This window comes from Glycine max, chromosome 1, assembly GCF_000004515.6.
Source record: "Glycine max cultivar Williams 82 chromosome 1, Glycine_max_v4.0, whole genome shotgun sequence".
Classification (NCBI taxonomy): Eukaryota; Viridiplantae; Streptophyta; class Magnoliopsida; order Fabales; family Fabaceae; genus Glycine; species Glycine max.
Genome location: NC_016088.4, coordinates 54,626,265 through 54,642,688, shown reverse-complemented (window position 1 = coordinate 54,642,688; position 16,424 = coordinate 54,626,265). Strand labels below are relative to the sequence as shown.

At 30.5% G+C, this 16,424-nt stretch overlaps 1 protein-coding gene, 1 long non-coding RNA gene and 1 pseudogene across 2 annotated transcripts; 2 read left to right on the top strand and 1 right to left on the bottom strand.

Moving 5' to 3' along the window:
- Window positions 1-2,276: 2,276 nt before the first annotated feature.
- On the bottom strand, window positions 2,277-3,950 carry LOC106794705 (uncharacterized). The gene is made up of 3 exons (XR_003262870.2): window positions 3,789-3,950; window positions 2,936-2,981; window positions 2,277-2,559 (listed from the first exon to the last, which is right to left on the bottom strand). It is a non-coding gene; the product is annotated as an uncharacterized lncRNA (long non-coding RNA).
- Window positions 3,951-7,549: 3,599 nt separating this feature from the next.
- LOC100794537 (ras-related protein RABH1b) lies at window positions 7,550-11,180 on the top strand. Its single transcript, XM_003517335.5, has 6 exons — window positions 7,550-7,835; window positions 8,660-8,730; window positions 9,543-9,631; window positions 10,058-10,169; window positions 10,363-10,453; window positions 10,753-11,180. The coding sequence occupies exons 1-6, from the start codon at window positions 7,719-7,721 to the stop codon at window positions 10,894-10,896; spliced, it is 624 nt and encodes a 207-aa protein (XP_003517383.1). The 5' UTR covers window positions 7,550-7,718; the 3' UTR covers window positions 10,897-11,180.
- Window positions 11,181-12,262: 1,082 nt separating this feature from the next.
- LOC100795061 (ras-related protein RABH1b-like) lies at window positions 12,263-15,880 on the top strand (annotated as a pseudogene).
- Window positions 15,881-16,424: the final 544 nt, after the last annotated feature.

Below are 16,424 nucleotides of genomic sequence, written 5' to 3'. Positions count from 1 at the left end.
TTTTATAAGTCAAGGTGGACTAGAAATAAAAAAAAAAACTGGTGATCTCAACTAAATTGATACTCCTAACAAAATTAACAAAACCTACCAAAAAGATTTCATTAATACCCAAAAGAGAGAAAAGTCAATACACATTATCATAAGGGGATCAAACCAAACTCATGCAAGCAAAACTATTTAGGTAGTTCTATCGGGAATAAAATTGTCCTAAAAAAGTCAGATCAAATCGTTTAGAAAAAACCAAAGTCGATTGACTAAACTATCTAATAAACCATGTTACATAAGTTAGGTCCCATTCAAGGTGGTTTTTGTTTCGAAGTTGTCAAATTTTTATAAACTAAAACTAATTTTCTGTTTTCAAATTATAGTTTTAACTTCTTTTTTTTTTCCAAGTTGTTGTCAATTTTAGAACAATGGTCTTATTGGACGAAAAAAAGATTTGAACAATAGTCACTCCTGAGCCTTGCATTGGTTTGTATCTTTTTATGCCTTGGATAATACAAGATTAATCCTATTGCATCAACTCTTTATAAGAAAGATGCAAAACCAAAAGAGATGAGTAGGAGACTTCTGTCAAGGATTACGATGCTTGTGGAGATTACAATTGCCACCATTGGAGGTTGTTGCCGACAATTGATTTCGCAGCTGGTTTTGTGGCAACAATGGTGGCTTCATAGGATACTTTGGAAATTGGAAGAAAGGAATGTTGAGGGATGAAGGAGTCTTCGACATCTACATTGGTTGGTTGGTCAGCGGTGGTGATTGGGTGGGCGAAGACAGAGAACGGATCAGAAATCTTATAAATGGGGGTTGAAATTTTTTTCTTTTATAATTATTTCAATGTTTAACTTTTAATAAATTATAATTTTTAATTTTTTTTACTACTTTTACACATAAATTTAACTAATTTTTGTATTAAATAAATTTAACTAATTTTTATATTAAATGACAATAACCTTAATTATTATCATAATAACAATAAAATCACAACTAATTTTACACTAAATATTACTTTAACAATTAAAACAAAACAACAAACACAACTAATTTTACATTATTTTACACTAATTAATATTAACCATTATTATAATAATAACATCTGAAATTAATTTTATACTAATTAACTTTTATATTTATATATATAGAAATAAAAAGTTTCAAGGGAGGGAGGTGTCTTGAACCCCTATCCACCCCCTCTAGATATCCGTCCCTGGAGGTGGGTGATCAACGACGTTTGGGTGGTTGGTGACTGCAGCAGCTAGGTGGGTGGCGAAAACGCAACTTTAGAATCTAATCTAAGAGTTCTCCTTACATGAATCTTTTTCCGTGACGACAATGTGAACATTTACATCCAATCACAAACTACACGAAAGTTGCTCCTTTTTCATGCAGATTTATCCATCACATCTCACTTATCATATTTCTATTGTAGAAGATATAATGGAATACGATAAATTCGCCATAATATATCTAATCCAATCCATGTATAATATCATGAAAAATTATGGGCATTGGTGGTGGCAAGATGGCTAGGGGTAGAGTTGGGATGTCTGGTTGATGTTGGAAATAAGGGTTTGATCTTATCCTATTTCAATGAGGGAAGAATAGAAAAAAAAAAAACTTCAAACTTTTAATAGAATTTTGTTTTTTGATTTTTGAAACTTACATGCAAGTATTTTAAAATTAGGTGAAAAACCATTTCAACCTCAATTTTGTTAAAAATATTTTGCTTTTAAAGTTACATTTTAAAATAAAAAAATCTAAAAATTCACAACCATCCCCAACAGAACTTAATAAAATAAAATTATTTTAAGAAAGAAATTAAGTTATACAAAATCTTTATCGCTGCATTTTATAAAATAAAAATGATCCGCTAATAATTAGTGAATGTTAAATTTAAACAAAATGACCATATAATTGTTATATACCATCAAACCATATAGAATTATCGTTAGATACCTTTATTTTTTTTGGCAATAATCGTTAGATACCTCACACATATTCCACTTGTTATAAATGGATTATTACCAATCAAACCTGGTAGCATTATTTGTACATTTGATTTCTCTCTTCACATTCTATCATATCATATTATCATTATATGTCTTATAGAAAAACAAGATGTGAATTTTTATCTAATTATTACTCAAACGGTTAAATAACTGGAGACCCTTAATACTTTATATAACCAAGCTTGACTATTAAGTGTGTTTAATTACACATATCAGTTTGAGTTCAACTAAATTCATACATATTTAACGAGAGGGTCTTACTAATTTGCTTCTACGTTTATGCATTAGAACTTCCATTCAACGTGGATCAAAACACAAGTTATAAGATGTGCGAGGCGGATGCATCACTATACTATTATTATGCATCACTATACTCTGAAACAAGTGAAAAGAAAAATACATAACACAGAAAGAAGATGCAGAGTAATTTCACTTATTTGTCAATGGTCAATTCGCAACTTTTTTCCTATCAAATAAAAAAAAGGATGTTTCCCACCTGCAGGGAATATCCCCTCTTCTCTTTCTTTAATTTATCCCATTCTGCAATCTGCAAAACACCAAAAAGAAGAAAAGAAAATTAATTAATTAGCCGGCTAAGACCTAAAATACGTGCCAACACTATAAGAGACTCTCACACCACAATGATACAACAAAATTTGTTTTATTAATTAATAAGTTGAGAAAAGAGGTTTTGACTTCTAATTTGTTGCTCAGCACTCTCAGCCATTCGGTTGGACAGAAGGACCTAAAATGCGTGCCAAGTTTCTCGCATTCTGGTGCCTTTTCGCCCTTCTGTTGAGTGTTGAATGCATCTGATTACACCACACATGCTACATAATTAGATACATATCTTTATAGCATCTTAACTTGCCTTTTATACTCCACATATTTTACATAACATTGACGAGTTTTATAATCAGTACCGTTTGCTAATTCTGCACCGTTTTCAGCTATGCTTGCCTTTTCATCCTGTTTGTACACAATCAAAATCACAGTATGCTATAGAGCTGTAAACTATTACTATTTATGTTCGTATTACTCTATTAAAAATTGAAAGAAAAAAAATAAAACTATTTTAATGTAAATTAGAAAAAAAATGTTTATTCATGGGAGTGATGTTGAATAACATCAATTTTTTTAATGTTTGTAATGCTTCAGTTTTTTCCTTTTTTCAAAATTCATGAAAACACTTCACAATCGAACAAAATTAAAGTATGTTTTGCTAAAATAATATGATCAACAATGAAACACTTTCCACTGTCAAAAAAATATAACAATGAAACACTTCCAAACAGGAAAGTCTTCATGTGCCAGTGTTTATACTTGCAAACTTTTGTATCAATTTTCCTTATTAGAAACTCAGAGGTGTACAGAAATTTTTGTATAATGAATGTTGAAAAAAAATTGGTGTTTGATATAATTAATTGTATGAAATCTAGTATATTCCGTACTTTAAAATTTTAAAATAATTTTTATGCGTACAAAAAAATTATTTTGTGAACACCACAATAGATCAACTTTGAGATAGAATAGAAAGAAATATAGGTATAATTAATAAATCCATTATAATCAGTTTAGTGATGGGGCTGGTTAGTAGTTTGCATGACATGCGTCCTTGATTTAAACTTATTATACATGAAAAACGTATAGCATAAAAAATATAAAAAAATAGATAAAGAGAAATAATAAGTGTTAATAAGGGGTTTGATAACATAAAAATGTTTATGATTTATTACTTTTACATAAAGTAAGATAAGATGTGTATAGCTAGGTTACCTTTTTGTTCCTCTTGGTATCAATATTGTGAGTTGAAGAGGGAGGAGGTGGTGGAGAAACGGTGCCAAATTCATGAGCTGGCCTTGGAGCTTGTTAACCCCGAGCCACTTTGTTCACGTCTCTGCGCTACCGACATGTTTCTTCTCTGGTGTGCTTTTGCTTTGTGCTTGAAACTAAAACCCCATATATATGCATATATGAGTGTGTTGAATTTGAATATATAGGCGTTACGTAATGCACAAACGTTGTCTACTTTCTAGTTACACTTACGGCGTAGTCTAGTAATGACACGTTGCAGTGTATTGACCCCTAGCTTTTGGTCTTCTCCTTGTGTCAGCACCGTGAGGCTTTACCATACAAACAATAAGCTCCTACTACTTAGGCTAACTAGATAAATAATAACGTGTGTTTTTGCGGACAGCAGAAGAGAGAGAAAATATAGAGAATATGGTGGATCTGCAGTGCACCATACAATAACAAATGACATGGATTTAGACAGATTTAATATAGATATAGATTATACAAATTGTGTAACTTAGTCACCTTTCTTTTTCTTAGAAAACAAAACTTATTCGTTAAAATAATATGTGTTTTACATGTCACTTAAAATTAACCCCCTTACTTCAATTTTGATGCTTCTTTTTTTAATCTATATATATTTTACTCCTTTTATTTTTAAAAATATTATTAAAATTTAAAAATTTAAGAAGACTTCATGCTAAAATAGAAAAAACATATATAAGATTGATCTAATTGTAAAAAAATAATGAAAAAAAGAGAGACCGTAGATTCAAACTTTTCACTAACAAAAACTAATCTGCTGAAAAACATTAAAAAAAAATCATGCTAAAATAATAATAATACCAGGGAAAGCAGAAAAAATAGAGAAATGAAAAAAAAAGAGAGATAATCTTAAACGTATACACTTATACATATGATTTTAGTTGCTAAACTCTAAATTGAAATTATGTTTGAAAATTATTAAAAACATAAAAAAGTTATTCGGTAACCTCGAAATTCAACGAATTAAAATTAAAATATAAATACAAATCAAATATAACTATTAAACTGTGATACAATATTTGGTTATTTTAAAAAAATTATTCACAAATATAAATGATAAATTTTAGAATTTAAACAAACAAATGAATAGTAATATATTTAGATTTGACTAGAATTTAGTTATCTTTTAACCAAACGTTAGGTTAGTTAAGACTTAAGATCTTTTCCCCCTAGATCGGAGTGTTAATAAAAAAAAAATACTAATTTGGATTATGTTCAGGAAAAAATAAGATTGGATTGCATTTTACATTCCGTTATATTTTTCTGGTTATAACTTAAATTAGAAATTGAAAAGCAAAATACCTAAATTAGAATTTATAGCAAATCTGATTAAATTTAATTATATTTTTCTGGTTATCAGTCTTAATTTACAAACTCTTGATTGAAATTATCTTTATAATTATTAAAATATAAAGATAATTATATTCGTGAAGTGAAAAATTATTCAGTTGAAATATATTAACGCAATTCAAATATTCGTGATCTCGAAATTGATTTAATTCAAATGCTTAATTTCAGTAATCATTCAATAAAATTATCTTAATTATAATCTTAAATAATTAAAATAGAAATTGAAAAGTGAAATACCTAAATTAGAATTTGTACCAAATCTAATTAACTCGTTTAACTTTTCCGTGTTTGTTGTATAGTCATTGCTTTAAGCTTTTATTATCTTACATTCTCTTAGTGGTTTTTTTTTTTTTTTTTGCTTATTATAATTTTATTTTTCCTTTTTATTTTTATTTTTTCGGTCTAATGGCTACTAGTATTTATTTCATTGGGAAAATTGTTCATGGAGACTAAGGACAAGAGTTTGAGTTATCCGTCTTTGGAAGCCTTTTATTGGTTAAATTGTTCAAATTGAATATAATAATCTTCTGGTATCTAAAAGTACCGAAATGATAATTCTTGACGAGAAGGTAATCAATTTTCATTCATCTTTTTAATCTTAGATCATTGAGTTTCAAAATTTTAAGATTCTAGCTAGGGTTTCTGTTTTTTCATACTTTTTGTTTATACTCATAATTTTGTTACATATTTATGATTTTAATTGTTTATGATTTAATAGCTGATATGCAGACATTGATACATTGATAAGAATATTTATAATTAATTTTATGTTAAAAAAAATTGTTTCAAATTATACTAGACGAATTCATCCTACTATCAAACAAAAACCTTTTTTATCATTTCATAGAAGACGAAGGTTATGCTTATTTGCTATAAAAAAATGGTAAGGATTTAAGCCAACTAAATGTAAATACATGAGTTTTATAAAAGGGGATTAAATATATTTTTATTCTTGTAATTTAACATTTTTTTATTTTTTTGCCTTTGTAATTTTTGTTAGTTCTTATAAATTATATTTGTTTTATTTTTTGTTTTTATAGCATTTTAGATTATATATTTTTTATTGTTTAAAACATAATTTAAAGTAATTTATGGACTAAAAATAAAACAAACATAATTTATAAAAAATAAAAGTAAAAAATAATTTTACAAAAATAAAAAAATAAAAAAATTAAATTACAAGAATTTAAGTAAAAAATTATTTAAACCTAAAAAACGACAAAATGTATAGAGTTTAAGATTAATAGTATACCTAAAGCATATTTTGGTTTTGTATTATTTGTTGACTCACTATTAATCAGGTAATTTCATGTTTACTCCTCCAAATATATCTACAAATAATATAAAATCAAAATATACTTTAGGTATATTATATTAGTCTCAATCTTAAAAGATTCTGTGGTCTTTATAAAACTCAATTTGTATGTGTGTTTCGTTGGTTTCGATGTTAGATCTATTTTATTCACCAACAAATTTTCTACCAAATATATAAGCAAAACCTTCTCCTATACTTTCAAATTGGTAAAAAAAGGTTTCTCATTTGATAAGGTTAAAATCTATTTTTTCTTCTTCCACAAAATAAATCTAATTCTTTGTAACTTTACAAAATCAGAAAATGAAACCTCACAATCTTTGAATTTATAAACTCAACTATCTAAGATTAAAAAAGATGAATGAAGATTGATTACCTTTTCGTCAAGAAGTATCATTTCTATATTTTTTAAAAAAAATTTCAGAAGATTTATTATGTTAAGTTTGCTTCCAAAGACAGATAACCCATTGTTCAGGTTGGGGAATAATCTTTTCAATGAAAGAAAATTTAGGAAATATTAGATTGCAAAATTAAAAAAAAATCAATAAAAAAGAAAGTAAACATGAAAATAATGTAAGATACTATCATAAGAAGTGAACACTAAGATTGATGTACATGTTTTTATCTTCATATTTTTATTTGATTTGCATTTTATATTAATTGATCCAATCAATTTTTTTATTATGAAGCTTTTTCTTTGGTTCTGTTATGCAGCTAAATGACCACTAATAAGTAAATACTTTGCATGAATAAAAAAACAAGTATATATTTCATTATTAATTTTCAGGAAATAAATATGTTTAGATTATTCTTAAATAAAAAAGTTTATACTTTTGATTGTTTCTCAACAAAATACATACTATCTAATATAGTTTTTTTTTTACTAAACTCTCTAATATAGTTAAATGCTATGAATCGAAAACATATTAATCTGTTATTTTATTTTTATTTTTTGGTACAGATATGTTATTATTTAATTTGAGAATAGACGAAAAGTGACAAAGAATTAGATTTATTAGCTTAAAAAAAAAATTGCGGAGCTGGGGTTGAATTTATTTTTATTTTTATTTTCGTCCCATTAAATAACCCATTCCCTGAAATAGTTAAATCCTTCTGCTCCGCGTCTTCTTGTTCCTCTCGCCCAGAATCCGAGATCAACCCCGACGAAGGCAAGGGGTTTTTCTCGGCTTCTTCAGATTTCTGAAATGGCGCCTGTTTCAGCTTTAGCCAAGTACAAGCTCGTCTTCCTGGGTGACCAATCCGTGGGCAAAACCAGCATCATCACTCGCTTCATGTATGATAAATTCGATAACACCTATCAGGTTTGTCCCTAACCCTAACCCTCAGATCCAATCCAAAACTGCATCGAAAACTATAAAGTTAGCTCTTAAAGGCTAAAATCACTTCTTAAACCTTCACTCTTCGCTGTTTGACTTGATTAAGTGATATTGGCTTCGTTGGATTCAGATTTATCCCTGCTTTTGGAATTTGATTTGCCGTTCCTTGCTGTATAGTCTATCCACTAAACTGTTATGCTGAGTGATTATTGCAATAATAATGATTATGATTATTTTATTCAAAAGAATAAGGTTGAACTCAACTCTATGATCTGGATTTGATTGTGAATCCTACCGTTGATTCAGCTTATGCACTTTGACTTTTCGTATTTTCCTCTTTGCTTTTTAGAGTTTAGACTACTTTTTGATGAACACAAGCTAAAACTTGTACCAAGGAATTATTCAACCAAAATTGACTATACGCAACCTATTTACTAACTCACTACCGAGAACTAGGGCTGCTATATTATTGTGTATAACAATATGAATTAGCGGTCTATTTCTGCTTTATATCTATTATTAGTCATTTAATTTGATCAATTATGACTATGTTACTGACTTGTTGGGCTCAATTTTGTCTTGAGAATTATGTTTTTGATTTTCATACTCTGTATGCATAGTTTTGTTTTCATGGTGTGCTTAACTGCTTACAATCCAGTTTAGTTCAGGTTGAGGTTTCTTTCCAAGCATAATAAATATGCATGCAGCTTCTTTGACTGTGGCCTGTGTGTATTTTTATTTCCTTAGCTTGTTCTTACTAACATATATTTGTTGAATTCAAATAGATTTTGATTTTTTTCCTCATGCAGGCTACAATTGGTATTGATTTTCTATCAAAAACTATGTATCTTGAAGATCGAACTGTTCGACTGCAGTTGTGGTAAGATATGGGACCAGCATCTCATAGTAATAGTATAAATTATAAAATGGTCAGGAAATGAAAAGGGTTTTAGGAAAGGATTGGAAGAAGTAGGATCATGGTTGGGATAGTTTCCCCCCATTTTGTTCTGAATACCGGTGATGATAGTATGAGAGAAAGTGCTTAATGACATTATAATTATATTATATTTCACCTGAATGTGGGGGTTCACTTTCCAGTTGGTCTCAATGCTCTCATTCTGCTTCTGCTGACATGAATTAAGTTTACTTATGTTCATCCCAAATAGGAGCAAAATGATTTGTGTTTTAAATTTGTGGGTATATATAGGGAGGGATCCCTCAGTTTCTTCTTTCCCTGGAAGTTATATAATGATTAATACTAATAGGACCATGTTACTACTTACAACAGGGTTTACATGTGGATATTTCGACTTCAATGATTCACATCATGTGCTGAGTTTTATCCTTCATATCTTATATCCTTTTGCGTCTCATCATTTTTTTGGTTATTAAGTTTTAACCATTCTTGTTCTTAAGCTTTTACTATATTTATATTTACAGAATCAAAATATTTTTTAGCTTGATATATTTCTATTTCTAAACCTCAAACTTCTATGCATACTTCATGCTTCTACCATCTGTACTTTTTTGAGTGTTTCCTCAGTATTCATGCTTTTTCATATGTTGAAAATGTATTTGTATTGGTATTGGATGTGCATCGTTGGGTTTTGGTTCAATTAATGACACCCCTTTATTTGACTGGTGGAGTTTTTTTTTCCCCCCTAATATTCATCTTTTCATGTGTTATGACAGGGATACAGCTGGGCAGGAAAGATTTAGAAGTCTTATTCCAAGCTACATCAGGGACTCATCTGTAGCTGTTATTGTATATGATGTTGCAAGTACGTCATTTGGGGTTTGCTTTCTTCTCACCTTTTACTGTTGCCCACTATTTGATGCTATCTTACATGGCTTTTGCCTTTTAATAAAAGTTAATCTGATCGAAGTTGCTAATTTTGCTTCATACTGTTTACATATTGAAACACTATGAGTTAGCCTGTTAAGCTATGAACTTCACATTATTTTAAATACCGTGTGCTGTGGTAGCAGGATGTCATTTTTTTTTTTGTTTGGACCATAGGTAAGTAGCAGAATGATACAGGGAATAGGCTCTATAACTCTTGCTGTATAACCTTTTATAGCAAACCATGGCATCCAAATTCTATTTGTTATCTCTCTACATGATTTGAATAATGTGTTGGCATAAGTGTCTGTTACGAGCTCTGTCAAGAAAACATTATGATAAATTTGATATTTTTGTTGTATAGGCCGGCAGACTTTCTTAAATACTGCTAAGTGGATTGAAGAGGTGCGAACAGAAAGAGGCAGTGATGTCATTATTGTTCTTGTTGGGAACAAAACTGATCTTGTTGAGAAAAGGTAATTAGTAACGAAGAGAAGAATGTTGGAAAGATTTTAGGGAGACTCAAATTATGAACTATTGGCAAAAACAATTCATAGGCATAGTGAAGTATGTTCTCGCTATATAGTTCTGGAGACATGCTAGTGTTACAATCTGAAATTTACTGTTTTGTTTTACCAACCAACCGCCATCTTCTTTGTGTGTCTGCAGACAAGTCTCTATAGAGGAAGGAGAAGCAAAAGCACGTGAGCTCAATGTCATGTTTATTGAAACTAGTGCTAAGGCTGGGTTTAATATAAAGGTAACCTGGCTTCCCACTTTTTCTCTTTCTATACATTATCATTGAATTCTCCGTTTTTGGCCAGAGTGAAATGAGTCATGGATGTGATCTACTTAGTACCTTTGAATATTGAAATGGTCTACTACTTACTACCGTTCTAATCATTTGCTTCAAATTGCTTGCATTTGTGAATTTTGTTTCAACCTGCATGGTCTCCCTCTCCCCCTCTCTTTCGTGGAAGAAACTGAGATCCTTATATGGTTCTAATATTTTTCTTGCTTCTAACTTACCATGTATTCTGTTATTCGACATCTGTACAGGCCCTATTTCGAAAAATTGCTGCAGCATTACCTGGAATGGAAACACTATCTTCTGCAAAACAAGAAGACATGGTTGATGTAAACTTAAAGTCTACAACTGGCAGTGCGCAGTCTCAACCTCAGCCAAGTGGATGTGCTTGTTAAATATACTTTATCATGTGCGGTCCACCTTTTTGTGTCATTCCTTTTGTTTTATGCAGATTTTTCTAGTCTTCTACATCATTATATGAAAAGATGAAAGAATATATAAGCGATCGGGGTAGGGGTTGATACAAGTTGTGTCTAGAAAATTTCTGTTGTTAGTTGGTTTTGCCCGTGATACTGTGTACTAAAGTAGTAAAGCTGCCCAACCAAAGATTGAATTATGTTCATTGTAACCCTGTAAAACGTGTTATAAGTTTAAAATTTAACTTGTTCATTTGGATTGACATGTTTGTGTTTAACTTGTTCATTTGTGTCACGATTTTTCATCTTGCTAGCGCTTTCTATCCATAAATAATAATGATGATGCTGCTTCAAGGCAAGGGTACATTGTAAGCTTGAATACACTATAAAGTACCGACTATTTTTTAACGGCAGAATCTGACCAAAATGACAACTGATCTTGCGTCGATGCAATTACAATACTTAAATGGACGTTCCCCGGGGAAAACAGTGATTGAATTTATTATTAGATACTATGGTCCGATTGAATCTAAAAGACTGAGTAACAACTCAGTTTAATTGAATCCAGTACTGAATCCTGAATCTCTGATATATAGCTGCGCACGGGACTAGAGCCCAGTCCCAGTCCCATATGACTATGACTATTGTCATAGAACAATTACCATAGGAACCAAGGATCCGGATATCAGTTATGAATCTAAAATTGATTTTGTAAGATTAATTTCGATTAAAATTGATTTTCATTCAAATGATGTAATTTATATTTAAATGTGTTGTTATAAAATTTATTATAAAATTTTAATCAAACGCAAAAATTATTTAAATTTATTTTAACTCAAAATCAATTTTGTATTTAGAATCAAAATTTTTCAACTTGTGAAAATTTATCTAAAATTAATTATCAACTCAATTATTTTTCTAACGTGAAATTAAACACAAACTTATATTTTAAGGAGCAAAAGTAATATAATAACTCAATAAATTCTGCTATTAAAGAGCTGCTACTGTACCAAAAGAAATACGAGAGTTTTGCTACAGTTAGTTTTTAGGTCTTTAGACACATTAAGTGAGAGGGAATGAGAGTTTTGTCGTCATTATGTGCAAATAAATGTAAATAATTTTTATATCGTTAATTCAAATAAAATTCGACACATACACATACAAAAATAAAGTTTAGTTTTAACATGATTTTTGATTTGTTGATGATTTAGGTTACGGTGCATATAAATTAAACATTATTATTATTATTATTATTATTATTATTATTATTATTATTCTCTACGCATAGCAAAAAGAAGTTTAATTATAGTGAAAAGTTAGATATTTCATATTTGGTTAAATTACACTTAACAAAAAAAACTTGATCATGGTTGAGAGAGAAAGAAGGAAATCTGAATGAGAAGCGGCATTTTGTTGAATTGAGGTGTGTTGTGTTGTGTTGTGTTGGGGGCATCAGTGAAAAATGGCGTCAGTGTCAGCTCTTGCAAAGTACAAGCTGGTGTTCTTGGGTGATCAGTCTGTGGGAAAAACTAGCATCATCACTCGCTTCATGTATGACAAATTTGACAACACTTATCAGGTCTGATCAGATCCACTATCTCAGCCACTTTTTAAGTTTCAATGTGTTTCCTTTGATCAGGGAAATAAAATGACGACAAATGCTGCACTGCTAACCATTATGAATCATGATTGATCTGAATCTGTCATATGATGATTGATCACGGTTTTCCTGTGGGATCATGAGTTTCAGTTTGTGATGATTGATGATATTCTGTCACCTATAAAAACTGCTAATTTATAACAAATGCAAGGTGAAACAGGACAGAAAGGTGAAGGAATTGAGAGTTTTAGGGAGAGAATAATTTCAATTATTGTATCTAAGTGGATGGAAAATGTAACCATTTTATCAATGAACAAGCCTTGAGGTGGTAGGTAGAAGTCCATGAAATGAATAGCTGGCTTTATATCTCTAATATGTCCAATTCAACTATGCTAAAAGCTTAAGTTATTAGGTAGAACCATAAAAGCCCATGAACGACTTTATGTCTCCAATACTACTGATTTTGATATTTGTATTGTAGTAAGGGAGTAATGTGAAAACTTATGAATTAAGTTCTGTAAATATTTATATCTTGAGACTCAAGCTATTAAATATATAAAAGTGATTGGATTGCAGTGTAAGGGCATAGCATATTTTCTCTATTTAAAATTTAACAGTAAAATACCCATTCTTGTCTGGCTTGCCTTTTCTTACTGTTCATATGAGGATATGCGAATAGGATTCACTTGAAAATTTTGTTTGATAATATTTGTTCTTTCTCTTTAGTTCATTTTACAATGATGCAAAACAATATATGTATTCTCCTACTTCCTTTTCCATTTGCAAGGTGAAATCATAATCAGCAATTAATATATTTAAATGTTATGTATGTCAGTGTGATCCAGTTATTCTTCAACTTTATTATAGTTTACAGTACATATTACCAACTTGCGGTGCATATTTCAATCAATCCACATTATGTAAGGCATTTTTGTCAATTGTTTCCTCATTTGTGCATATACATGTCTTGTCAATAAGGTTATCATTCACCTAGGTTGTCTTATAAGCATAATGCTCTTGGAAATTTTTGCTCCATATCCATTTTGTCATTTTCTCTTGCCTGTTCTTAAACTTATTATTAATTTTTCGAACAGGCCACGATTGGTATTGATTTTTTATCAAAAACTATGTATCTTGAAGATCGAACTGTTCGGCTGCAGCTGTGGTAAGATGTGGCATCTTGGAAATTCTATCCGAAAGGAAATAATGGTATTGGGGACGAAAAGGGAAGGGATTCCCTTATCTTGATCCCTTATCATATAATTTAGGAGTTATCTTTTATTAGGGATTTGACTTGCAATCAGATTTAAATATAAATTCTTAGGGGCTGAGAGTAATTTTCTCAGTCAGTTAATAGTATTTTAAAGAATTCTAATATCAATTACTATTTGTAAAAAATTTGCCGTATTAGTTAATCAGAGTGAGGTCCATTAAGTTTGATGTGTCTAGTTGCAATTTTTAGGGTACATATATTAGCATTACAGGATTCCTCCATCATTTAATATTTTGTTTTTAATCATTTCCCTCACAAAAGCTTTATCTTTTTACATGTCTCTGATGTGTGGCAACAGGGACACAGCTGGACAGGAAAGATTTAGAAGTCTTATTCCAAGCTACATTAGGGACTCATCTGTTGCTGTCATCGCTTATGATGTTGCAAGTATGCTACTTAGGGTGTTTCCCTTCACATATTCCTTTCTTTTTGCTATAAAATTTAAGTTTTCTCAAGGGAATATCTGTCCAAAACATCACTATTTTGGACAGAAGCAAAATACTTATATTCCACATCCTAGGAAGCATAATCCCTCTCCTCCTGGTTTCTTTTTCTGAGCATATGACCAAATGAGTGAATACAAAGACTCCTAAAGCCTGGAGAACAAGATATGCTCCTCAGAGTCTGGAGTTACCTGCGCAAATTAACTGAAAGATTGTGAAGAACTGGAACTTTCTCTAATATTAACCTTCTCTAACTGTTGGCAGTCTATTATCCATAGTCACCTTCTTGTATCTCTGTACATGATTGCAATAGTCTGCCAACTGTCCGTGCTTAAATTTTTTGGGCATTTTCTAGAAGACTTTGAAGGTTGCTTCTAATTACTCATTTTTCTTATGAAATAGGCCGCCAAACTTTCCTGAACACATCAAAGTGGATTGAAGAGGTGCGCAGTGAGAGAGGCAGTGATGTTATTATTGTTCTTGTTGGGAACAAAACTGACCTTGTCGATAAGAGGTAATAATGGTAGAATGATTTGGTTGCTTGAATTGTTTGGAACTTGAGACGTTCCATGTTTGCTCTACGTTGTTGTTTTCATGTCTTGTGAAAGTGTTCTTTTAAATTTCGATTCATCAGCCCATTTCTGGTGTCACCTTATATTTATGAGCAATATTATTTGCATGCGTCTATAGGCAAGTCTCTACAGAGGAAGGGGAAGCTAAGTCTCGTGAACTAAACGTCATGTTTATTGAAGCTAGTGCCAAAGCTGGGTTTAATATAAAGGTAAGCCTCCCTCTTCTTTTGCATAATTATGCAATAACTTACTTGTTTACCGTCATCATGTGATGGTTAAGAGAAATTCTATGCCCATTAAGCCCTGCACACATGCACTTTGTCATTCTGATTAACCTTGGAAAAATAGTTGGAATTTTTTTTCTTGCATGAACTGTATTACTCTTGCATTGTCGTGGGATAGATATTTGGAAATGGTTCAAATGTGGGATTGTAAATCACATCCATATAAACTATGTGTGATGGTTAATAACCTTGAGATATTATTATCTACTTGTCAAACAAAGTTAACTATCATTAGAAGGCTAACTGTTTCAGTTATCAGATCACCTTCATTTGCATGCAATCCATGCATGTTTTACATTTTTCCCTGTTTTGGCTTATTGTTATATTTAGGCCCTCTTTCGAAAAATTGCTGCTGCATTACCTGGAATGGAAACACTATCCTCCACAAAACAAGAAGATATGGTTGACGTGAACCTAAGATCTTCTGGTGGCTATCAATCTCAACCTCAGTCCGGCGGATGTGCTTGCTGAATGTGTCTTATGTTGAAGTTCTGCACCTTTTTGCTTTGTGATATTTGTTTTTAAATGTACGTTTCTCAGATCTGTAAAGGTTCATTGTCTTTTAGACTTTTAACGGCATTTTATGATAAAACACTTAATCAAGATTCAAGAACTAAGAACTAATATTGATACAGTCAGTTGGCTGTTTAGTTGACTGTTCATTATAATTTTATTATGCTTGTAATTTGAAATATAAACCTTGAGAAATTCACTTTCTTCTTCATGACTGCTTGAAGACAGCTATAGATGCTTAAACATTGTAAATAAGTTCGTTAGGAAAGCCAAAATGGACATCTCCAATCCATTTTATCTCAGCCTAACAATTGGAGATCCAGAAATCAAACAGCTTAGATTTAAATGTGCAAAACGATTTGCAAAACAAAATGTGTTTTTCAAAGTGTGTTTAAAATGTAAAAGGATTTGCAACTTAGGAAATGCAAAACCAACAATTACCTTTTTCTTAAAAGCATGCGTTGAAAATGATAGTTCAAGGAACCTTCTCTTATTCTCTAGTTATTTTCAGATTTTTTATCTTTATTTTTTCTCTACCATTTATTTATTCATGTTGGTTTTTGTTAATCTTTTATTTCTAAGACGAAACAAGTTACACTAAAACATAGCCTCTTCAGTCAAGGATATTTAGTTCGGACAGAACAGAAAGTGAATTTTTGTAAACTTTTTAACATTTTTTTATTCTCAAGGATAAAAAAAATATAACCTACTCAAATGAATTAATAATTGATTAGGATAAAATTAGGTGTTCATACAATCATACTAATTAAATAAGAATTTTTTTTAGGTATGCTCCTCATAATTATAGTCACAAGTTTCATA

Bases quoted from the DNA above. Each gene is read 5' to 3' on its own strand.
- LOC100794537 (XM_003517335.5), top strand. From the start codon at position 7,719: ATGGCGCCTGTTTCAGCTTTAGCCAAGTACAAGCTCGTCTTCCTGGGT. The intron at 9,632-10,057 runs GTACGTCATTTG...TTTGTTGTATAG, and splicing joins TATTGTATATGATGTTGCAA to GCCGGCAGACTTTCTTAAAT. The intron at 10,454-10,752 runs GTAACCTGGCTT...ACATCTGTACAG, and splicing joins AGGCTGGGTTTAATATAAAG to GCCCTATTTCGAAAAATTGC.